This window comes from Equus caballus, chromosome 18 (genome assembly GCF_041296265.1).
Source record: "Equus caballus isolate H_3958 breed thoroughbred chromosome 18, TB-T2T, whole genome shotgun sequence".
NCBI classification, from domain to species: Eukaryota; Metazoa; Chordata; class Mammalia; order Perissodactyla; family Equidae; genus Equus; species Equus caballus.
The window spans coordinates 82,463,217-82,487,978 of NC_091701.1; the positions used below are offsets into that span (position 1 = coordinate 82,463,217).

At 43.5% G+C, this 24,762-nt stretch overlaps 1 protein-coding gene across 7 annotated transcripts in view; it reads left to right on the forward strand.

Annotated features, from left to right (window-relative positions):
• The first annotated feature begins 5,752 nt into the window (after positions 1-5,752).
• The window catches only part of CCNYL1 (cyclin Y like 1), a 35,514-nt gene continuing 16,504 nt past the window's right edge, over positions 5,753-24,762 (forward strand). Inside the window, 4 exon segments of one of the 7 annotated variants that reach the window (NM_001433573.1) lie at positions 5,753-6,229; positions 16,871-16,945; positions 18,628-18,662; positions 24,273-24,373. In NM_001433573.1, coding sequence (NP_001420502.1) covers positions 6,004-6,229; positions 16,871-16,945; positions 18,628-18,662; positions 24,273-24,373 — 437 coding nt within the window. In that variant the 5' untranslated portion in view covers positions 5,753-6,003. 7 annotated transcript variants of the gene reach the window in all.

The following is a 24,762-nucleotide window of genomic DNA, read 5'->3' on the forward strand; positions in this document are numbered from 1 at the left end:
TCCTCAGGGAGTGCCTAGTTTAACAGAGGTGTCAAACAATTACCCAACTATGTGAGAAAGGCTGCTCTCTTGTAAGGGTTTGCAGAAGGAACGGATTGCACTGAAGATGCAGAATCTCACAGCCTTGAGGGAGTCAGGGAAGCATTGCAGAGGAGGCTCTGCTTGAGATAAGACTCAAAGAAGGAGTGGAGGTTTACCAGGTGGCCAGCAGGGCAGCTCTAACACGATGGCTGCAAAGAACAGGGCAGAGTAGGTTTAGACATGGGCTTTGGCTGCTCCTCTTGTCTCAGTTTTTCTTTGCCTCTCCTGGGCAAAATGTTGCGTAGCCAGAGTATTTTTTTTCAGAGGAATATTCTATTCTATCTGTGTGGTAAGTACAACTGAGAAGAAACAGCTCACGGGGTGGGTAGCATTACTCCACCTCTGCTCATCCAAGGAGCACCCTATAGAAGAGGGGCTTGCTCAGCAGAGGGGCCAATGCCTTAGCCCCCACAAAGGCAATCTAACTTGTTGTTTAAGTGTGCTTTCTATTCAAACCTGTCTCTTGGACCACTTTCCTGGCCTCTACATCCATGCAGTTTGCTGTCCTGATCCCTTCTGATAGAAAAATTCTAGGGCTACTTCAGGGTGGCTGCCAAGCTGTGAGGATAAAAGTTGGTTTGTCTCCACAACAGGGCAAGAGAGTCATCATGAGGATCGATGGTGTCCTAAAATCTATGAGCTTTGTTTCTAGGGTGCAGACTTGGTTAAAAAGACTTCTTTAAACTTTTCCCTGCTGTCAAGTTTAATGAAAGTCCTCCTCCCACAGCATTTCTGACATCAGCTGGATTTGAGGAGGCTGCTGTCAAACAGAGTAGAAGAAGCTGACAGGAACATGTGGAATCATGGTGAGAAAATGGTTCTAACTTCAGTAAGGCAGCTTGGCCAAGGATTCCATTTTAAGAGAGTGAAAGATGATACATCTTAAAGGTAAGATACCACACAAGTGAGACAAGGGGAAAGAGTGAAACATGGAAATGTTGGGGAAAAGGAGCATTGGTGTGATTAAGAAAAAGCAAAAGCATTTAATGTGTTTATTATCCTCTGCCTTGTTCCAAAGAGGAGTCAACAAGGAGTGTCCCCTGATGAGTGCAGAGGGCAGCTGTCTTAGGAAACGAGTTAGGTGCACACCCTGTGGAACTGGGAGTAGAGCTGGCATCTGCTTTAGAAAACTGGGAGGCGGAACAGGGCATCTCCAGAGGAAGAAGGCTCTCCACACCCTTGGAGGTGAGGAGGACGCACCAGCAATAGCTGAGGAAGAGTTCAGATTCCCTACAGCACGTAGACAAATGGAACTGGAAGCAAATAAACGATTACATGAAGAAGGGTAAAGGGCCCAGGAAGAGCAAAGGAAAGTCCTAGTCTCAGAACTGCAGGCCCTTCCTAGAATTTGTCTCATAAGATGCCCCGAGGTTTGGAACTGCAATCACAGTGGACTTTACGGTCAGAACTGACCTGTCCAATGAGCATTATCTGCCATGATGTTACGGCAAACTCACATCCTTTTTGTTTTTTTTAGAGCATCATTTCAAATAAATTAACATTCTCACCTCACCTGACTCACTTGTGAGGAGAGAGAAGGTAGAATAGTTCAGAGGGCATGTAGAGACAGGTGGAAAAGGCACTGGACAGCTTATGAAAATATGGGTACCAGCCCCATCGAATGCCTCACTTACTGAAAAATCCAGGATTATAATTTTCTGAAGTTGGAAATGAGAGAAGTCAAGTTGTTCCACATCAAATCAGGTATGATAGTGGTTCTTAACATTTTTGTTCACCTAGACCTTTGAGATATAACGATAGACTTTCTGCCCAGGAAAAACGGATATATTACTTACACAAAAAATCCTACTCCATAAGAACAACTAGTCATAATACTCAAGATGGAACCCAATTAGTCACAATTCACATATAATATATAAACCTGATACTTGACTGCCATAAAATCTATCTTGTCTCTAACCTAGTTTCATTCTATAGTTTAAGCCTCTCTCACTTTTTCTCCTCTTACTTAAAAAAAGATCATTACGGGACTCCTCATATAAGTTTTCCATACACACTTGCAAAGGGCTGCAAAATTGTATCACAATCATTCTTTAAGTTGAAACTTCCCTAATCTTCCCTTACAGATTGTGGCACAGAGTGCTAGTTACCGTCCACTACCCAGTTCTCCCTTCTGTACTAGTTACTTAGTTACTTGATCACATTTTTGGAGCCTCCCTTGCAGCTATGTCTGGCCATGTGACTAAGCTTTAAGCCAATGGTATGTAAGCACTGTGTTATGTGGATCTTCCAAGAGAATCTCTCGTCGTCGTCTTCTCTTCCTCCATTCTGCTGTCTGGAATGAAGATATAATAGCTGGAGCTCATTAGCCTTCCTGGGTCATGAGTTTGAGGTATGATGGTCAACACTGTCTGTTGACCTCCCTACCACAATATAAACTTCATGAGAACAGGCATCTTGTTTATCTTAGTCAAAGTAACATCCCTTGCACCTAAAAAGTGTGTGGCATGTGCTAAGGGCTCAGGTATTGAACGGGTATTGAAGGAATAAAATGAATGAATGAATGAGTTTACTCCAGACCTATGTAAAACACTAATCATAAAGTCCTCCCAGGGGATGTTCAGCCATCAGTAGGCATAGGCAAGGTCTCGGGTTCTATCACAGAATCAAACTCTGGCTTAATTCAAACCACATCACTCCTATTTGCTTCGTTTAGCTCTCCCAGACTGGCCACTGTCATAGGACAGGGCTTTTCCTTAAGGCTCTCTTGAAACAAAATATTTCAAACCTATTTTCATAACAATGCTTCCCAATATTTTTCTGCTTAGCAAGTTTAAAACTAATTTGCAAGGTCATGGGTATCGATTTTTGCATGTGTTTGTTGTTAAATGCAGGAACTACTTTGTAACTTAATATTAGGAGTTGTTTCAAGTCTGTAAGAATCATCCAAAATGGTATCTGATGACATTCCTAGAACTTCAGACAATATTATCATCACGGAATGCAGTCACTAGGTCCTAAGGATTTAACAAGATGTTGTTCACTGAAGTGGAACTCACTGAATCATTTCCCATTCCTGTTTCCCACATTTCAATATATTGCTTATTTTTGTCCCCAAACCTTACTTATATCTTTTAAACAATTCCATTAAGTATTAATCATCCCTTCTTCCCTGATTTTTGAAGTGACCTTTCCTCCTGCTATCCTTCTAATAGAGAACACTTCTTTTGGCAGTTTTCTGGTCCCTTACGTGACTAAAGGGTTTGTAAATGTTCACACTTTTTGTGATCACATGTCATTTTCTTCTTGATTTTGTTTTTCCTTTTCCTCCAAAGTTGTTACTATTTCTTTTAATTATCTGGAGAAAATGATTAGCCCCATCTTCTACTTTCGTGATCTATTTATACTAGAGCTTCTTGTTTTTTTGCTCAAATTTCTTGTCAATTTACCCAGCTTTGAGGGAAGATATTTGGTGTTTGTTAAGCATTACGGAGCTTTTCTGAAGCGTAGTCTGCCCTACCCATCATCCTTTCTTTCCCGGAGTAGCTTTCCAGATAGAAGCTTATTAAGGTAGAAAAAAATAGGAGTCATGCGATGAGCTCTTCCTAAGCCTCTGCTCTCCCAGAAATGTCTCTATGGCCACACAGGTCCTTGCTCCCTCCGCTTTTCTGTCAGTCCAAAGCTTATCTACCCCTGCTCTGGATGCATCCACTTTGGCTTTCTTGGGGACCTTGCTCTGTTAATTCTCCCCTCTCTTCTAACTTCAGACTTTTTTTTCTCCGTTGGCTCCTACCCTTTAACATATAAGTATACTTTTTTTCCCCATCTTAAAAAAAAAGCGTCCTTAACTGTCATATCCCTCTAACTACTACCTCATCTCTCTTCTCAGTTACACTCTGGGAAGAGAAGCCCTCAGCCCTTCTTCGCTTTCTCACCTCCTATTCACTTCTTTACTCCCTACCTGCCCCCTGCCTGACACACATCCCGCCACCCAGCTGCCCGTCCCCCAGCTGCCGCAGCCAATGGCACCTTGAGCTTTCCGGCATTTGACTCTGTTCAGGGGATGCCACATTGAGCGCCCACTGGCCAGGCCCTGCCCTAACAGAACCTAGAGGCAGAGGTTGCCCCCAGGCCCCCACGCACCTCATCAGCCATTCCTGATGACCACTCAGTCCTGGACTCCCACTGCTGCCTCTGCAGGCTTCAGCCCGCCACCTCGTCTCCCTGTTCTCGAGTCTTCCTCCTTTCCCTTCTCACCATACACACCCTCTCAAGGCACTCACTCCCGCACCACGGCTTCAGTTACTTTTACACACTCCAGGACAACACAATTTCAAACGTCTCCACGGGACAGTTTTATTTTACAGAGGATGCCTCATTTACCAAAGCCGTGGAGTCCTCGTTGCTCCAAGAAAGTAATTAAAAAATGGGACATTCTTAGTGCGTCAACCTTAGGAAATTCCCCACAACTACTTGCTTTGGTTTGATTTAACGTGTGCGTTACCTTCGGAAACCTAAGTTGGGGTATCACAGCACGGACTTAGCCAAGAGAGGTCTACTTCCAACTTTCAACCGGAGAGCTCCATTCCATGGTCCACCTGGAGCCAAACCTGACCTCCCCGCAGCCTATTCCCGCCCTGCTTCTCATCCAGAAGAGGGTCACCGCCGTCCCCCGGTCCCCAACCAGGACCCGCACGGCCGTCCCTGCTGCTCCTCGCCCCCGCCCCCCAGCGCGGACGGCCTCGGGTCCCCGCCTGCAGTCGGGGCCTTCCCGCCCGGGGAAGGCGAGGCTCTCCGCGGGCCGCCCGCCCCGGGCCCGCCCGAGTGTGCAGCGGCCCCGCCACGCCGTGCGACAGGCGCTCCTGGGCCCCGTCCCTCCGCCGCGCTCACTTCTCCGAGCCCGAACCCCGGCTCCCGCGCTCTCCGGCGGGCGCCTCGGACGGCTGGACTCCGCCGCGCCCCTCGTCCGCCCGAGCCCGCGGGGACGCCGTCGAGTTCCCGCGGAAACGCGCTCCTCCCGGACCACCGGCGGCCCGGCGCCTCCGCGCACGTCCTCCTTCCGCCCGTGTGCTCCGACGACGCCGACGAGGCGCCGCGGGCACGCTCCCCGCGTCTCCGCTTCTTCCCGAGGGGCCCGCAGGCGCTGCCGCCGCCCCGTCTTCCGCGCGGCACGGGCGCCGCGCCCCTCTCGGCGGCGCCCCGCTTTGTGCGCAGTGAGGACGACGCGCGGCGGCGGTGACGTGTCCGAGGCCCTCCGGACGGCCGCGGCCCCTCTCACGGGGCCGGTGCTGCGGGCGGAACCGGCGCTGGGAAGGCGGGACCGCGAGCGCGGCGTCACACACGGCCACGCCGTGTCACCAAGCCGGGGAGCCGCGCCGCCGGGCCGCTCACTAGCCGGCCAGTGTCCTCCGTGGGGCCGGCTGACCAGACCAGGGCGGCCTCCCGAGCGCCCCCGCTCGCTGCTCCCGCAAGCCCAGGGCCCCCGCCCAGGGGACCCCCGGGACCCGCGCCGAGGGGTAGCCCGGTCCGACGCTGAGGGACCGGGTCCGGAGCCGCGAGGGGCGGGGCGCGGCGGTCACGTGCCTGGCTCGGGGGAGGGCGCGTGCCGCCAGCTCGGGCCTGATTGGCCCGTCGTAACCAGGTGACCGCGGGGCGCGCCCCGGTTGGCAGGCGCCCGGCGAGTGGCCTCAGTCGGGAGGCGGCGGCGGAAGGAGGAGGAGCTCCGGCCGCGCTCTCTCCCGGCAGTGGCTGCGCCTCCGGCGCCGGTCGGGTCCCCACCCCTTTTCCCTGAGCTGGCCGGTCGCCGCCCTCCGCTCTGGTCGTTGCGGGGCGGCGGCGCGGGGCGGCGGGCCGACCCCTGCCCGGCCGGCGCGGAGCGGACGGCGGGCGGCGGGCGTCGCCAGGGCCGGGCGGCCGCGCCATTGTGGGGGAGGGGGCGCGGCGCGGCGCGGGCGGCGGCCCATGGGCAACACGCTGACCTGTTGCGTGTCCCCCAATGCCAGCCCCAAGCCAGGCCGGCGCGCGGGGCCGGCGGCGCGGGACTGCGGGCCCGAGGGCTACGAGGCTGCTGCCGGGGACGCGGCGGCCGTGGCGGCGGCGCCGGGCGCGCTGGAGCCGGGCGAGGCGGACCTCGGGGCGGGCGAGGGCCACCACCTGCAGCACATCAGCGACCGCGAGATGCCCGAAGGTAGGCGCTGCCCCGGCCCCGCGGCCCGGCCGTGTGCGGCGGCTGTGAGGACCCGCGGGGCCTTCGCCCCCGACCCGGGAGCGGCCGCCCGGCCCCCTTCCCATCAGGCGGTCCCGGGGCGGGCCGCCGGGGCGCGGGGCGCGGGGCCGGGCGAGGGCTCGGGGGAGGCTGCGGGGCGTGTGGCTCCTGCCGACTGTCGTTAGAGCGCGGGAGGGGAGGACCGGGAGCGCGGGCTGAGGTGCCCGCGGCCGCGTGCGCCGCCGGCGCTGCGCAGGGCGGCTCGGGCTCGGGCGCGGGGCGAGGCTCCCGGGCAGTTCCCGCGCGGACGCGGTGAGCGGACCCCGCTGCCACGGGCCCGGCCGAGGGGCGCGGCCGGCGCAGCGCTGCCCGGAGTCTGCGGAGAAGCGGAAGCGGAGGCCGAGGGAGTGACTGCGGCCGGGGGCCGGGTCCTCACGAGGACGCGCGTCTCCGCGCCCCCCGCCCGCCGCCGGGAGAGCGCGGGAGAGGGCGCGGCGAGGAGGCGTCTGCTCGCTGTGTCTGGAGTCTCGGGACGTGATGGCCCCGGGTAAAAATAGTGCCGGAACGTGGCTCCCTGACGCGGGCTGTGTTCGTGGAGGCGGGAGGCGCCGGCCGGAAAGGTGTTAGAGCCGCGGGCCGGCCGTGTCGTTTAAACGCCGGGGATTGTTTCCCGAGGTCAGAGAGGAAGCGTCTGGGAGCTCCGCCTCTGTCGCAACTTTCGTCGGGCTCTTAGTCTCTTCAAAAGTCGGGATAATTGAGCGTGTGAGTTGTGCCGCGTGACGGACGGGGCCCGGTAACTGGGAAATACTCCCTTTCCCGAGTGCTCAGATGTTGTGAAAGGCTGCGCAGATTGCAGGAATTAATTAATTGCACCTTAAGCCGCGAAGCCTGTGAGTACTTGGGGACAGTGCCGCTCTGCCCAGCTCCGTGAGGTAGCCCGAGTGGCGTCTGCAGACCCGTTAGTGGACGGGTCTGTCGGGTCGGAGGCCGAGACGGGGCCTTTGTGTGGTCCTCGAGAGTCCCCGCGCGTGTCCGTGTGCGCGTCTCGCTGGGCCGCTCCAGCTGCCGGAGTGGCCCGTGTGCGTTCTCCCCGTGCTGGCGGGGAGAGAGCGGACTCCGCGGTCTGAGGCGTCTGACACATGCCCCGAGCAGCAGAGTGACTGAGGTGGCGGCGCGCCGCGTCCAGCGCCCTGGAGTGCGGCTGGCGTTCTGTCGTCTGTCCGTGAGGCGGGCCGGGCTGCCTCCGGGCCGAGTGTCTCCGTTCAGAGTTGATTGTGCGCTGTTCAGAGCAATGTCTACCTCTCCGTCCCCGTCTGTACTTGATTACGGTGGGTGGGAGTAACAGTAGAAGTCACGAAGTAGCCTGAATTTACCGGTCAGGTCAGCGAGTTGATGTGTTTTAAACAGTTTGTTCTCATGACCTCGAAGTGAGGCTAAGAATGCCCTGGACAGAGGGACGTTAAGAGAAGCTGGCAAGAGGGCAAGTAAGGCACCAAGCATTAAGTACAGGCCTGTGATAAAGAGTGTTAAATCAGGAAAGTTGAAAAAATACTGTTCATGAATACAGAATTTACCTTTTTGTGTTTAACGTGATAGTTGAAATTTCATTTCAATTTGTCTTTAAAAAAAACTTCTGGCATTCAATAAAGTGATAAGAGAAACCTCAGTTTCAGCTGTTGCCTTTAAGTTTCCATGGAAACAAGGTCGGAACACCAAATACAAAGTACAGGCACACTGAAAGTTTGCTTTTAACGTCTTTATTTCAGACAATTTTATATCAATTTCCCTGGAAGCTGAGAAATATCTACTTAGATGTAAAACATTTTGGCTTTTCTACAGCGAAGAATTGAATCATTTGGTACTTAGACAAAATCATACATAAATGATGCTCTGCCTTATTCGAAATATTTCAGAAGAACATGATTTCTTCAAGCCATTTCAAAGCTATTTCTGTGAACTTGTAGGTTTCACGTGGACTCAAGAATTTTTCTGCTACCTTGCCTTTGTCTAACAGTATAACAATATAACTGATGGTAGTATCAGTAACAAAATAAGACACAAAGGTCCTCTTAACAAGTGTGCATACAGACTTTTATGTTCTGATCTCATGAACTTTGCTAATTTGCTTGCTAAAGGTGGTCTCTCCAAGTAATGCCTCCTTCCCCTTCCCACCAAGGAGTGAGTAGGGAAGGAATTGGCAATATGTTGCGGGAAAACCTCTGAGCAGCAGATCTTTCCTCTTTCCAGTAGCTATTTTTTTTAACTTTTTATTAAGATTATGATAGTTTACAACCTTGTGAAACCTGTACATTATTGTTAGTCATGTTGTAGGTGCACCACTTCACCCTTTGTGCCCTCCCCCCACTGCCCCTTCCCCCTGGTAATCACCAGTTTTCTTTGTCTCTGTGTTGAACTTCCACCTATGAGTGGAGTCATACAGTTTGTCTTTCTCTGTCTGGCTTATTTCACTTAACATAATATCCTCAAGGTCCATTCATGTTGTTGTGAATGGGACGATTTTATCCTTTTTTATGGCTGAGTAGTATTCCATTGTATATGTATGTGTGTATATATATATATATCATATCTTCTTTATCCAATCATCAGTTGATGGGCACTTAGGTTGCTTCCACATCTTGGCTATTGTAAATAATGCTGCAGTGAACATAGGGGTGCATGGGACTTTTCGAATTGCTGATTTCAAGTTCTTTGGATAGATACCCAGTAGTGGGATGGCTGGGTCATAAGGTATTTCTATTTTCAATTTTTTGACAAATCGCCATACTGTTTTCCATAGTGGCTGCACTAGTTCGCATTCCCACCAACAGTGTATGAGGGTTCCTTTTTCTCCACAACCTCTCCAACATTTGTCACTTTTTGTTTTGGCTATTTTTGCCATTTTAACAGGTGTAAAGTGATATCTTAGTGTAGTTTTGATTTGCATTTCCCTGATGATTAGTGATGATGAGCATCTTTTCATGTGTCTATTGGCCATCCGTATATCTTCTTTGGAGAAATGTCTCTTCGTAAAGCTTCTGGAACTGTGCTTGACACCTAAAGAGCCCTCCAGGATGTATTTCCATGCAACTGCATGTAGCTGTACTGCACACCTTTTCTTAACTGTTTTTTGTGCCATTTAATGGTTGGAGCACCATTCATTTACCCACCCTTTATGGTTGGGCATCTTTTATAATAAAACTGCACACAGTCTTATTATAATTCTTCATTCTGGGGGTACAGATAATAGCTGATACATTGTACCTCCCTGTAGAGTTCAGATGATATGCTTTGTCTTATGACAGATCCATAGGATGTCATTTTATAGTTAAGGTTAACTATAAAAGTAACATTAAATTTCTTATCCCAAATTAAAGACACCATTGGTTTTTCAATGTATGTTAGAATTCCTCTTAGGTTTTTGTGGTTCTTGGTAGCCTGTTTTGTTTTCAGTTCTGAATAACTACTACTCTAAGAGATCTAAGAGTAAATGTTGGTCTTAGATAACAAATTAGGTGACAGCATTAGAAGAAATCTTAGAAAGTGTGGGAAAATTGGGAGAAACTTAACTGGTCCTGGGTACTCTGAAACAGTGAGATGTTTATTGGGCAGTTTGTCCAGATACAGGACAGACTGTGGTATACCAGACAAATCTCTACCTTAACTCAGGTCCTTACATTCTAGAGGGCCCTGGGGGCAGACAGCATGTGAATAATCAAGAACCTCAGGCAGTGAGGTGCTGGGAAGAAAGTAAAGGAGGGTAGTGGACTGAGGAGGGAGCAGTTTTACATGGGGTGGTTGAAGACAGCTGCTCTCCTTCAGTGATACCTGAGCAGTCTTAAAAGTGAGCAATGTGAGGATGTAGGAGAAGAGGCTTCCATGCACAGTTCCTCAGATGGGAATACGCTTGGTGCAGGCAAAGGACAGAAGGACATGGGTGGCTGTAGCGGAGTGAAAGGGATGCCAGGAAGAATTTGGTGGATTAAGACCTTGTATGCCTAGTGGCTCTTGACAAAAAGTGGGGATTTTAGTCCAGTTGTAATGGGAAACCACTGGGGGATTATATGCAGGGTAATGATGTTAATTCTTAAAAACAAAACAAAACAAAAGAACAGACTAGATACTGTGTGAGAGTAGACTAATGCAGGCAAAGGTGGTACAGTAGTTAAGGTGAGAGGAACAAAACACTATAAGGGCCTAAAACAGGCTGACTTAAAGAAATTTAAGTGAATCTAAAAGTAGGTTAAAAAAATATGAATGGACGAGTCACAGAAGAAGATATGCAGATGATTCTTAAACTTATCTTCACATGTAAGAGAAATGCAAAATAAAACTATACTGTAGTTTCTCTTATATTGGGAGAAAATCCATAAAGTTGAGACTGCATTCTTTGGTGAGGCTGTGAAGAAACAGTTACATTCATAAATTGCTGATGGAAATGCAAAATGACCCTGCCCCATGAAGCCAAAGTTGGTGCAATCTCACAACATTGCACATGCATTTAATCCAGAAACTCTAAGTTCAGGAATTTATCCTGAAGACATACCCCACAAATATGAAACCACATATTCACAAAGTTTTTGTTACATTATTTTCAAAAGCAAAATATTGGAAATAACTCAAATGTCCTGCAAGGGACTGATACATCTGCACAGTGGAGAACATGAAACAGTAAGATCTCTATTTACCGCCTTGAAGTGATCTCCAGGATATGTCACCTGAAAAAAGCAAGGAGAGGACACACACTGACCTACATGACAGAGCAGGGGAAATACATATTTGCTTATTTTAAAAAAAAAAAAAAGACTGGGAGAAATTCTTGCTGATTGTGTGACCATTGTCCCTTTCCCTTTAGTGGTAGCCAAAACATGTATTTGCTTAAGATGATACTTGGGTATGGGTTATGAGTGGGCATTTTATACACTTTCCAATGAAATGCCAAATGTTCACTTTTTGCTTTTGAGTTAATTTGTGAAAGTTTTGTTTTGTCATTTATTGTGCTTAACATAGTATATAGATTGCTCTTGCTTTTCATTTGATCCTCACAAACAATATTTTGAGTTATGTAGTATAGGAATTATGTCTTACATAGGAGAGGACAGGCTCTGAGAGGTATAAATTGAGTTGTCCACGGTTTTAAAAATGAGTCTTGATAGAAGAGGAATGTAAACTCCAGGTCTGTGGCATGCAGGAACAGAATTTATAGGATGATGCATTAGGTCAGCTGCTTTGGCTACCTTTTTTTTCATCCCCTTTTTTAGTGTATTAAAGTATTTAAGCATTAGGGTTAAAACAATAAAGTTGCATAATGTGAAATGAAATGGAGGTAATTTGGAACCCAGAAATGTTCTTAAAAGTCCAAGAAATTGAGCAGAGCACTCTTTAGAAATATGTAAAGGAAGAAAGATGTATTTCACTTTATGAAATGTTACATCTTAGTCATTGTCACTAAAACATAGATTGAGGATTAAAACAATGCAAGAATGAGAACCAAAGTAGAGGCAAGCACAGAAGTGGTCTGGAAGCCGAAGTTAGCAAGCCTCAAGTGAGCAGTAGACTGTGGGACGCAGGAAGGTGCTGTGTGCCCTCTGGTGAGGCAAGCCAGCTCAAGGCTACCAGGTAGGAAGTATCTGACTGGGGTGTAAAGCGTGGACTCAGAGAGAGAAATTCATCAGTGTATATGTAATTGTAGGACTCAAAATGTTTGTATTGTGGGCCATAAAACTAATACAATGTAGGGGCCAGCCCAGTGTCACAGAGGTTAAGTTTGTGCTCTGCTTTGGCAGCCCGTGTTCGTGGGTTTGGATCCTGGGCACAGACCTACACACCACTGATCGGGTCATGCTGTGGTGGCATCCCACATATAAAAGAGAGGAAGATTGGCACAGATGTTAGCTCAGGACCAATCTTTCTCACCAAAAATACCCCTAAAAACAAAAGAAAACAAACACAATCTACACTGTAGGGGTGACAGAATGGTCCACTAAATGCAGGAAGCCTTAAGTAAACAGGTGCCCAGCCATTGGCCCAGAAACTGGTGACATTTCTATTTAATTGGAATACATTGAGATCAGTATGTTGAAATCAGTCTCTTTCTAAAATAGGCTACTTCTGTCAGATAATTTCTTGGTCACTACGCTCTCCTCCTTTTTTTTTTAAAGATTTTATTTTTTTCCTTTTTCTCCCCAAAGCCCCCCGGTACATAGTTGTATATTCTTCGTTGTGGGTCCTTCTAGTTGTGGCATGTGGGGCACTGCCTCAGCGTGGTTTGATGAGCAGTGCCATGTCCGCGCCCAGGATTCGAACCAACGAAACCCTGGGCCGCCTGCAGCGGAGCGTGCCAGCTTAACCACTCGGCCACAGGGCCAGCCCCCGCTCTCCTTCTAATATTTTGACAAGAAAAAATTATTTTTGATAGTTTATGATTACATAATTTTAACACTTTTAGCCTTTAGTAATGCATTTCATTTATTCTAAGTTGCCTGTATTTTTACATTTTTAGTATCTGTGCAATTGAGATGGCTTTTAAAACTGAGAGAATCTTAGATTGAAGAAAAGCAATATTCAGTGTCACTGGTGTTTTACGGATTTTTTCCTCCAAGGAATATTTACATTAAGACCCGAGTTTAATTTTTTTATTAAGTCATACTTTTCCTACATCAAACTATCATGCTATCAAATTAAGTTGCAGTTTACATTGATAACGCAAAAGTGGTGTGTCTCAAAATACAATTTTAATCATAACCCATAATCCTGAGCTCTAGAATATTTCTCCTAGGTTAAAACATTCTTAGATGTTTCTAAAGAAATAATTTTTGGAAGTATTCACATAAAAGATGCACGGTAATTTCCTGACGTCTCTAAATCGCTGTGTGCACTTGTGCATGCTGTGGGGGCTCATAATGCTTTGCTTAATAGTTGGCAGTCTTACCTGTATGATAGTGAAAATAGTACAATTTATCATAGTCTCCTTAGGCTCTTGGGAAAACAGTTAATGGAGAGTGCGGAAATGGACTGCATGTGTGTGTTTACTGTCTGATGGCTTAAATATCCATTCTATAAAATAGTGATGTGCGATTTGTCACTAGTAAAAAGTGCAAGTTATGTAGAAAATTGTTTTAGGCTATAGATAGAAGATTAATATTCTCTGAGAAAACCTCATGCAAATTGACATAGGAGCCCTAGTGGGTACAATACATACAGTATATACAAATAATAGGCAACTCACCAAAGTGGAAATAGCACTCTTAACTATGGGAAAATGGTCAAACTGTGTAATCAAAGAAATGCAAATAAGAGACTGTGAGGCTTCTCATTCACATCGGTAGGAATTTTTTTTTCAAGTATCCAAAGCTGGTGTAGGAGCTAAAACTGGCATGATTGATAGTATTATACACTAATATAGAAAGCAGCTTAGTATCATACATTGAGCCATGAAAATGATCTGACCTTTTGATCTAGTCATCCCATTTTGAAGATCTTTCCTAAGGAGATAAAAAAAATTATTAAAAAAACACTGCGTGAAGATTTTCCTCATAATATTGTAAGAATAGAACTTTGTAAGCACCTGAACCCCAACAACAGGGATTCCTCAATACAAGAATAGCACTTGATGAGCCGTTATGTATCAATAAACAGTAAATATGCTGCAGTGGGATGGAGATTGGTTTTCAGTAACAAAGAGGACATAAATTATACACTGATTAGAACTGTTTGTTTTAAAAAGGTAAAAGAAAAGTTACTAAAAGTAATGGTTGAGACTTTATGGGTAATTTTTAAACAAAGCATTATTTTGGCTCTTGCAGATTTCTGTTCTTGATAAGATAGTTGTTAAAGGAATGAGCAGGTGACCTTTACTTAACCCCACTCTTAGTGGGATCATCAGTACCGCTGATTTAAACAGGTCTCTTTCAGTTGCAAGTTAAAGAAAATCTATCTCAAAATAGCTTAAATTAAGGGGCTGGCCCCGTGGCCGAGTGGTTAAGCTGGCGCGCTCCGCTGCAGGCGGCCCAGTGTTTCGTTGGTTCGAATCCTGGGCGCGGACATGGCACTGCTCATCAAACAATGCTGAGGCAGTGTTCCACATGCCACAACTAGAAGGACCCACAACGAAGAATATACAACTATGTACCGGGGGGCTTTGGGGAGAAAAAGGAAAAAAACATAATCTTTAAAGAAAAAATAGCTTAAATTAAAAAAAATATATTGTATAACCAGAGTTCATGGAGTAAATTAGGTACTCCTTGACCCAGGAATTAAATGATCCCAGAACCTGTCTCAGTTCTGCTCTCCTTTCTTGATCTCTCCTGAAAGGGAGTGTCCAGCAGCTCCAGACTTGCGAAGGCTCCTGGAGTTCACCACTGCCTTTCTCCTCTGGTTCTTGGAGGTCTCAGGGCAACTGTGAGTGATGGGCAGCTGTGGGGCACATGCCCATCCTAGAAGCCTAGGTAGGGTAGTGAGAGTGTCAGCTTGTTCCTGTCCCCAGGCTAGTTTTGCTTTTTTTCTGTGTGTTGTCCTTTCTTTTACCCTAACCCTCTTGATTTTTGTATTTAGATCCATAGTAACACATCTTGATTTGGGGGAGGGGTGTGTGTGTGTGTGTTTAAGCCTGCTTCTCCTTTGATTCTGGTACTTACTTTTCCTGGACTTCCTATTGAAAACTTTTTTTAAAAACATAATCCTCAGAAGCTTATACTTTATTTTTTAATTTGAGAAAGGACTTTTTTTTTTTTTAAAGATTGACCCTGAGCTAACATCTGTTGCCAATCTTCTTTCTTTTTCTTTCTTCTTCTTCTCCCCAAAGCCCCCCAGTACATAGTCGTATGTTCTAGTTGCAGGTCCTTCTGTTTGTACTGTGTGGAACGCCACCTCAGCATGGCACGGTGCCATGTCTATGCCCAGGATCTGAACCAGCGAAACCCTGGGCCACCAAAGCGGAGTGTGCGAACTTAACCTCTCGGCCATGGGCTGGCCCCTGAAAACTTTTAATTAAACTTTATTGTGCCATAGGCACTGATACATAATGTGGCTACTAATGCAAACATTTCTGCTTATTTTTTAGGTTCAAATGCAGTATATTTGCTTTCTTTTTGGTAGGAAGTAGTCCATGAATCCTAAGAAGCCTTAGGTTAGAGGCAGCTCTGAAAGTCTCTGCCAGTCACTTTGTGCACAACTGAATGAATTTATTTTTCCAAATAGCTAACATCGTCTGTTTTTCAAAAATGTGGGAAAAAATAATTTTTATGGGTCTTTTACATAAAAATGTTGAATAGAATAGTTTCTTCAAAAGCAGTTCAGTAAACTTCAAATTCAGTGAAGGAATTTCCTTGAAGAACAAAGCACTTGGTTTAGCTATGTAAATTTCTAGTGCTGGCAGTATCATTAAAATGGATGGTTCAGATTCCTGTTAAAAGAGGAAGTCCCAAATTATGTTTGTGCAGATTCTAACTGTAATAACTTGCAGGAAAAAAGGATTCTAGGTAGAAAAATTTGTGAAATCCTGACTTAGGATTTCTACTAGACTGAGTAGTTTTTTATTTATCAGTGTGCATTTTGATTCTCTAAGAACCAGGGACATAGTGTATTTCGATTTGACCACCATCCTCCTTTTAAAAAACAGAACAATTATTGTGTGATTTGTGAAGTATTGCCTTAACCATTACTCTATCAGGACGTTGGTCCAGTTTCTTAGAAGATTGGTTATGTGGTTTGAGGTGGACATTGCTGAGGAGTGTCATAGGGTTGTTAGTTTTTTTTTAATGGCAACTTTATTATCCCATATAGTGGCGAACTTTGTTTTATGAAAATTCAAGTACCTGCTTTGTATTCTTGCCTCAATAGAAGACTATCCCACCTTGGTACAAGGTGGACTGCAGGCAGACCTACCTTTACGTAGGTACGGCCAAAATTTTTTTACAAGTGGCCCCATGATCTGCTCCAGAAAGTACTTTTATTGAAGACCCAAAGTAATCATGTGGCATGGAAGGAAGAGATGAGAGTTTAGCTTTGGATGTTCAGGGCAAAAGTTAAAGATCAGTTTCTGTCGTGGAAGTGTTCCTAAAGATTAGAACATCCTCTTACATCTGCCATGATGAATAGCCCCTAAATAAACCACAGCTGAGTTCACTTGTTGAATGGAATTAGCCATTTGATTCTCTAACATTTGCTAAAAAACCTCACTTTGTTTTGATATATTTGATATATTAGCTCTTATCTGATGCTAATTGGTCACAGCATAACTTGATTCTTGAGATGTTCCTGGAATGTGCTAGTAATATCAGCATAAAGAAGGGTGACTATTTCTGATTGATAAGCAGGAGGAAAGCACATATATGATTCATCTAAAAGTTGCCATAGATTATTTAGGTGCAAGTTTAAGAAAGTCTGGTTTTATTTTATTAAAGACATAGCCTGGTGTTAGTCCACATGTAGGCAGAGATTCTATAATTTTTCAGTTTCCCAGTAGAATTTTTATATTGTTACCTTTACTAAAATTGGCTTTATATCATTACTTGAAACTCTTCCCAAGATTGTTAAAAGCAATTATAATTGATGCGTAGCTATTTTAAAAATCATGTATTTTTCTCCAACTAAATTATCATACCTTTTTCTCTTCTTCCTATGCAGACTTAGCTTTGGAATCAAACCCTTCTGACCATCCAAGGGCAAGCACAATTTTCCTGAGCAAATCTCAAACAGATGGTAAGACGATATTTTTTTTACCCTGAGAAAAAGATTGAAAACTGTTTTTATGTATTATAGAAAGTATTTAGAAGAACTTATACACTGGTTTAAATGTTTTACTTTTTCATGTATTCACTTGTCTTACTTTAATATGTGATGGTACATTGTCCTTTGGTTGCCACTGCTTTAGTGATGTGAACACAAGACTATCTGTTTACACTTTTTGCCACCTCTTTATCAACACGGTCAGTTGGTCACATGGTTTAGATGGAGTCTATTTTTCTGTACTACTTTTTCCTTTTCCCCTTGCTCCAAAGAGCACATTTTTTAAAGATGAATGATGAGATTTGTCACAGGTTTTCATTTGAACAAATCAAAAAAATCAAGTGTTTATTGATGCAGATTGAATATGTGACTTTGGTCCCATTTTACAGCGCTCAACCAAATGAGCCTCTCTCACATCCAGATGTATGCTACTCAGAACTTTTAAGCTATTCAGAACTTTCTTATCCTCATGGAATGCTGTGCCAGGTGCGTCAGAGCAAGCATGCCCCCTAGGTTCCTGTAAGGCTAGCCTCAGCGTGTGAAACTAGTGCAGTGTCCTGTGTCCTCCTTGTAAAGATGAGAAGCAGAACTGCAGGAGTGGTTAGCACTCCTGCTTGCCTGCTTATTTTCCTTGATGTGTTATTAAATTGAGTTTATTTGCTAAGAAGCCATACATAACCAGGTTTTTCAGTTGATTATGACAGCAGGAATATAAGAAGTGAGGGTTCCATAGTATTTGACGTAATGCAGTGCAATAAAAAATGGAGGTTTTTAACCTGTGTTTTCATAGTGTGTATGCTTTGCCTGTCTTAAGCCGACCGTTTCTGCTTAGGATTGCGGTATTTCTCAGTTTCTTCCAGGCCATAGGCCGCTCACATGCAGAGAGAGAGTGGAGACAGTGAAAGAAAAGCTGTCACGTCCCTCTCTTCTCAGTCATACGGAGTGTGTACCTGTGACGCAGCAGAGGAGGCAGTGTGGGGACAAAGTGCAGCCCAAGACCTCTTTGGAGCTTTGTTCTTCTGGCCTTTGTTAGAGCAAAATGGTTTTGTGTGCTGTAGATATGTTCAACTGGGTTTGCACACTCATTTTAAAATTTAAATTTGTTAGGTTACTTTCCAGTTGTGTAAAGACCCACTTTTTTTTTTAGTAAGGTATTTTAGTTGATTACCTGTGAGTGGTTCAGGATGCTTCCAGGGGTACTGGTGTATCTAGAGATTAGTGCCTGGCCAGAAACTGGTTCTTAGAGCTGTCAGCTGTTAGATCCTGGTAATTAAAGCAAGCTGTGTGTAAATGTAGACTTAGAAACTATTACTGGGTAGTGGATCAGCTATGCAACAGGTAAACTTTTTTATTAGCTGAATTGCTCACCTGGTCTAATTTGCTTTGCATTTTTCTTTTGTATCTGGAGAGTCTTTCATTTGTACCTAATGTAGAATATCTGTTAGGTCCAAAAGTAAAACTAAGTTTTTAGATTTTGCTTCGTGGGACTCATCTTGCCAGGTGATTTAAATTATAAATTTTGTTGGAAATATAAAAAAATAGAATAGCATTTTATCTCATTTTTATGTTGGTAATCCGTCAGATAATTAGCAACTACTTTTATTTTTCTATGGCATTTGTATTAGAATTGATCAGTTAATTTTTTTTATTCTTAGTGCGAGAAAAGAGGAAGAGCAACCATTTAAACCATGTAAGTAAACAGTTGAAAAGTTAAGTAAGAAATTAATGGTTTGAATTAAAAGTGTGTCTACCATGATTCCTAAGAAATACAGTGGACCCAATACTGTTACCATGGACCTCTTTTTGTAGATTTTCTAAATCTCCTCTATTTTCCTAATTATCAAATGTGTTCAGGAAAGTCTTTGGTTTAGTAGTGCCCTTTTTTTAGGTGTTCTGACACTTAAGTTAAATATCAGTACCATGGTTGTGGTAGAAAGATCTGCTGTAAATTTTTTTGCCTTAATTTTTTTTATCTTTTTCATGAAAGTAAAAAAGTGTAACTGCTAAGTTAATTTTTAGCACTATCTGTTGGCTTCCTGTCATAGCGGAAAGCCTAGCTTCCTCCCTCCACCATGGCCTTCTTTCCCTCCCTTTATTCCGTCAGCATGTATCCTGGTCTTTATTAAATCAGAATCAATGCAATGACTGTGCATATACTTCACGGCGGAACCATGTAGTTCTCTGACTGTGCCTCCTCCTGTACGCCCTTCATTCTTTTTCTTCAATATTAGTGAAATCTGAGTGCTTTTGCACTTCTCCAGGATAACCCAATCCCCCTCTTCCTGGCCAGTGTGGTTCATACAGCCAAATGCGGTATGTAGCTCCCTGGCTGATCTCCCTGCTTCCATGTTCCTTTTTTTCTTCACAATCTGGTGATTTGACAGAGAATGATGACTATCAGACAGAAGTACGTTTATGCTGCGTTAACTTAATATCTCTTCGGTTTTTTTGTGGCATTAATTTCGTGACTATATTCACTTGCCTGTTGTCTAACTGCTATTATTTTCCCCAAATGTTGTAACATTTGTCACATGCCTATCAGAAATATTTCCCATCTCCTAAACATATCTGTTCCACGTTTTTCTTGGAGACAACCGTCTCCAGCCTCTTGTCACCCTGCTCCAATATGGACTGGTTTTCTCTGAGCCTGCTCTGTGCCTCTTTTCCCACGATATCTCATTGGAGTCATCTGGGATCTCAGGTGATTCCTCTCTTGTGTTGAATTCTGTATATCCTAGATTCTGCGTTTCCTTCTGTCTTGGTGCACTGCCTTGTTTTACTGGAGCACATTTCCCTGGGAAGGCACAAGGGCAGAAGTTTTAGAGATCTAGCCTTTCTGAAATGCCTATTTTATAAAGTATAGAATTCTAGGTGGAAACCAGGTTTTGCAGTTCTAAAGACATTTCTGTTGTCTTCTCATTTACAGTGTTGTTCTTAAAGCTGTTTACATTGTATGATACATTGTACATTACCAATTTTAGTCATTTTCCCCCCATTCCTCCCTTCTCTGGAAGTTTTAGTACCTTCTCTATACCTGGGATGCTGAAATTTCGTAATATGGTTTGGTATGGACCTTTTTATTTTATTGGGGCCATTAAGTCTGCAGACTGTCTCTCCTTCTAGTGAATTTTTTTGTTTCTTTGATATTTTCTCTTTTCCTTCTTTTTCCTAGTATTCCTATTATTTAGATGTTGGAACTCTTAGACCAGTATTCCTGCATAGATCCTAATTTTTTTCCCCTCCTATTTTCTATTTTTGTTCTACTTCCTAGAGATTTCCTTGACCTTATGCTCTAACCTTTCCATTGAATACTTTGTCTTGTCTATCTTATTTTTATTTTATTTTAAAATTTTTTTTATTTATTTATTGTTTTTGAGGAAGATTAGCCCTGAGCTAACTGCTGCCAATCCTCCTCTCATTTTGCTGAGGAAGACTGGCCCTGAGCTAACATCTGTGCCCATCTTCCTCTACTTAAGTGTGGGACGCCTACCACAGCATGGCTTGCCAAGCGATGCCATGTCCAGACCCAGGATCCAAACCAGCAGACCCTGGGCTGCCAAAGCAGAATGGACGAACTTAACCACTGTGCCACTGGGCCGGCCGGCCCCTATCTTATTTTTAATTTGTAGAGTTCTCTTGTAGTCTGCCATTCTTTTTTTTTTTTTTTTAATAGCATTTGGTTTTTTCACCAATGCAATTTCTTGTCTTTCTAAGAGTGTTTAAGAATATTTTTTTTAAGTTTTCATTTGTCCTGAATTTTATCACTCCCATCAATTCCTTTTTCCAATTTGATCTCTCTTACTTGTTGTAGCCTTCGCTCAAATGTGTATTGGTCCCTGGCTGTCTCTTCAGATCTAAATGGAAGCACCATGAGTGAACAGGACTTTTGTTAACTGATGGGCTTCACTGCAAGGATTTGGGGGCCAAGCCTCTGCATTCTGAACCTTACCTGGGTTCTCTAGGACAAACTGGCTTTCCCTCTCCTGTCCCCCCAGTCACTTTCTCAAGGCCCAAGGTTGTGCTTCCTCTGTTCTGCCATGTCAGTTACCACTCCTTTATCTAGTCTTTTCGTCTTTCAAACGTTAAAAACCATCTGCTGTTTATTCTGTCGTATGTATAACCTTTTTTTTATGCCTTTAATTCTAATGAGATTGAAAGGAAGGGGAGAGGAAACAGATTTCTGGTCAGTCCACCATGTTTATCTCAAACTTTGAACCTGTGTTTAAAGTGTAAATTGAAGTTTAAAGCTTTAATTCAATATAATTAATTATATTAATTCAGACAATATTTTTGGTTATACCTGTGATTAGCATCTTACACTTTTCTAGTAAGGCCTTCATTAAGAATTCTTTTCAAACCATGCACCCTGCCATATTGTCCCATTAACGTGCAATGTAGATGGAGTAGTTTTCATTAATGCATAAAGTGTTAGAAATTGTTAATTAAAAGTCATTAATTCTTAATAAACATATCTAAAACTTGTGAAAAAGGGGAGAGAAAAAAGTGAACTTCAGTTTATTTTGTAATGGGTTAAAAGGAGGCAGGAAGCACAATAGGAAAAGTCAGTAGACGGGCTCAGGATTTCAGTAGGTACTAGACAGTGAGGTTTGGGTTGTGACTCACTAGACGTGTAGGCATGATTATTTTCTAGTCTTTGCCATTGAACATTGTCTTCTAAGTAACACCTTCGCTTCCTTGTAAAGATTGTAGAAGTCCCTCTTTTCTGTCATTAGTGCTGAATGAGTGAGATAAATAGTATTCTTTGTCCCTGTCTATTCTAGTGACCAGCTGAAATAATACCTATGCACACTAAACTGTCAGTAGTGTTTTTTGCTGTTAGATTTTTTTTGGTATTTGCATTTTATATCCTTATGTTTATCAGTGTAGCTTATTGAGGTTGTGAGCCAGCAATGGTAAGGCTTTAACCATAAAGACAGTTGTCTTAAATTTTTAAGCAAGATGAGGGGAAAGTAACCTGCTGTGGCAGCTAATATACCCAGGCTTTGCTCAGAGGCGTAGCTCTGCCACCTTCTAGTAAGTATGAGGTACTTGATACTGAAAAGTTTGAGTAGTTGGGAGTAAGCCTGGATGGATGAGCAAGTGTTCTGTGTTTCTTTGGTTGGATCTAGCCAGTGGACTGTAAGTTGCTAATTTACCTAAATGAGCCCCCATAGGGCTGTAAGACCACATCTAATTAAAATTCTTAAATGAAGCACTAATACTTTCAAAGACAAACCAATATACATTCATAATAGAAAAAAATTTAAATACAGGAAAATGGGTGCAAATATCACCCAAAGCTCTACCAAACTCATCTACATTTTGGTGCATTTCCTTCCTATTCTTTCTCTTCCCCCCATATAGGTGTTGGTCAGAACTGACCTTTATTATGGTGTAGTGTACGTCGTAGTACACCCTAATAGTAGTGACCTTAAAAAAGACTGTTCTTCCATTTGGAATAAAAGTATTTGAATGAATTAGTTTTTATTTTTCATGCTGTATTCATTTTTTGAGATTCTGAAACTAAATTACCTATTAACTGAATGGCTTAAGGAACATATCAGAGTTTTAGATATAGTTAAAACATTTCTAGCTTGAAGGACAATTTAGTACTCCAAATAGTGATTCTTTTCAAAAATATAATGTCTGGAACTTTTTGTTAATAAGTAGCTTCATGGTAAAACATCTGAAACAAGCAAAATGGTGTTTTATATACCATATGGATATTTCTGATTGTTGGCTACTGGCAATTTTTAAATGCTCTGTATTTTTAAAAAGCATCAACTAGATTTTCTCCCTGCCTCATTTTTTGTGTATTTGTGGGTGATACTGATGAGAGAGTGTGACAGCATGGTGAGAACTGTTATATATCAATAGAAAGAAGGAAGGCTCATCTGAATTAAACAAACCAAGCAAAAATTGATGGTATTCTGTGGTATTAAAGAATGCTACTGTTACTATCAACTGCTGACAGTGACTGGGATTTGGTTATTGGCCTCACTTTAACAAAGAGAATTGTCCTCACATACTTGAGGCCATTTCAGTATTTTACCAGTGCTATGTTCTTGGGCTCTATATGAATAAATGGATACTTCTAAAGTGTTTTAAAGATAGTTTATTCTTTAGAGGGTCTCAAAAAGTTCATTGTCACCTTTCCAATACCACTGCAGATAAATTCTCACTAATTTGTATCTGTAGTAAGATTAACCTTCCAGTTGTAATTGATTTTAAGTAATTTTTCAAACACTTGTGGAACTCCTGATTTGTCCTGTATTCTGTGCACAGCACTTGGAGGTAGGAGAGAGGAAAGAGTCCTCTCTTCCCTGGAGAAATTTACTTTCTTATGTGGGGAATACCCTGCAAGCAATTGATATCATGTGACAAGTGGCAAATCAGATGTGTGAGCGCACAGAAGGGGAGGTATTTTGTGGTGTGGCTGCTGGCAATATATCCTGGAGGTAGATGGGATCAAGCTCGCTGAGACAAGGAGGAAGAAAAAGGCATTGTGGGCCGAGGGAACCGCATGAGTGGGGCAGGAAAGTGTGGTGAGTGTCAAATAACTTACAGAATAGAATCAATAAAATTTTGAAATGAATAGAAAGTATTCTCTGAGGTTCTCGCTTGAGTAATGTAATGACAGTCTTACCTAACATGAAGTGAAAATTCTCACCTTTGTTTTATCTGTTTTTTTGGATGTGAGAGAATCTTAAAACAATACTCTTTTGTCCTCCAGCTAAGGAAACTGAGGCCCAGAGAGACCCATGGCCCCCTGACTTGTAGGTAGTGATGGAGCCGCCCTGGTGCGCAAGCCTCTGCCTCAAAAATGTTTGTTTCATCACACTATCTCCTGAACTAATATATTTACTATTGGCTTTCATTTACTGCAATAAAATGCTCTTGCTTCGGTATTATGTAAGGTATCACATTTTATTGTAGTAAATGAACATTAAGAATAGAAAATCTCAGCTGCTTTCCCTCGCTGAAGAAAAAAACACTGAAATCTTATCCTAAATTTTTTACATTATTGTAAAGGGAATTTATAATAGGTGCTTGGCAAGTTTGATTATAGGCACTATCTCAAGGGTAGCATTTTATAACCCATTCCTCAAATCTCGTCTGTGGAAGTTCGAGTATCCACTGGGTTTCCCATAGAGCTGCACATGATAGTCACACTCAGGCAGTTCATGAAGTGTAAGAAAAGTCTTAATGGTTAATCGTTTGACATTTTAACCAAGGAAAAAACACACTTCTATAGGTTTAACTTACTGTGACATTTTCTTCTATTTCCCTTCCCCTTCAGGTATCTCCAGGGCAGCTTACTAAAAAGTATAGCTCATGCTCAACAATATTTCTAGATGACAGCACAGTCAGCCAGCCTAATCTTAGAACCACAATAAAATGGTGAGTACATCTAGGTTACCAAGGACTGAGTGACAGACCCCCTTTTACTAAAAGCATCCTAGCCACATGCCATTTTAATCACTTGAGTGTCCTTTTCAGTGATCAAGTGAAGAAACTGGTGTCAATTATCTATTGATTTCAAGGACCTAAATATGAATTTTCAATTTCCATTTTAATCTTAGAGTACATGGTGGAAGGCAAAGCCAGTTAGCAAATAAGAAATCCCTGAAGTATATACATCTTTATTTGATGCATTTCTGTTATTAAGATATTGTTGAACATAATGAAAAGGAGAGGTTCTTTTTATTGGATGTTTCTAGAAAAAATTATTTCTTTATGAGATATTGGCCTAAAACAATGTATACTGCTTTGGAAGCTACTCTTGGAAG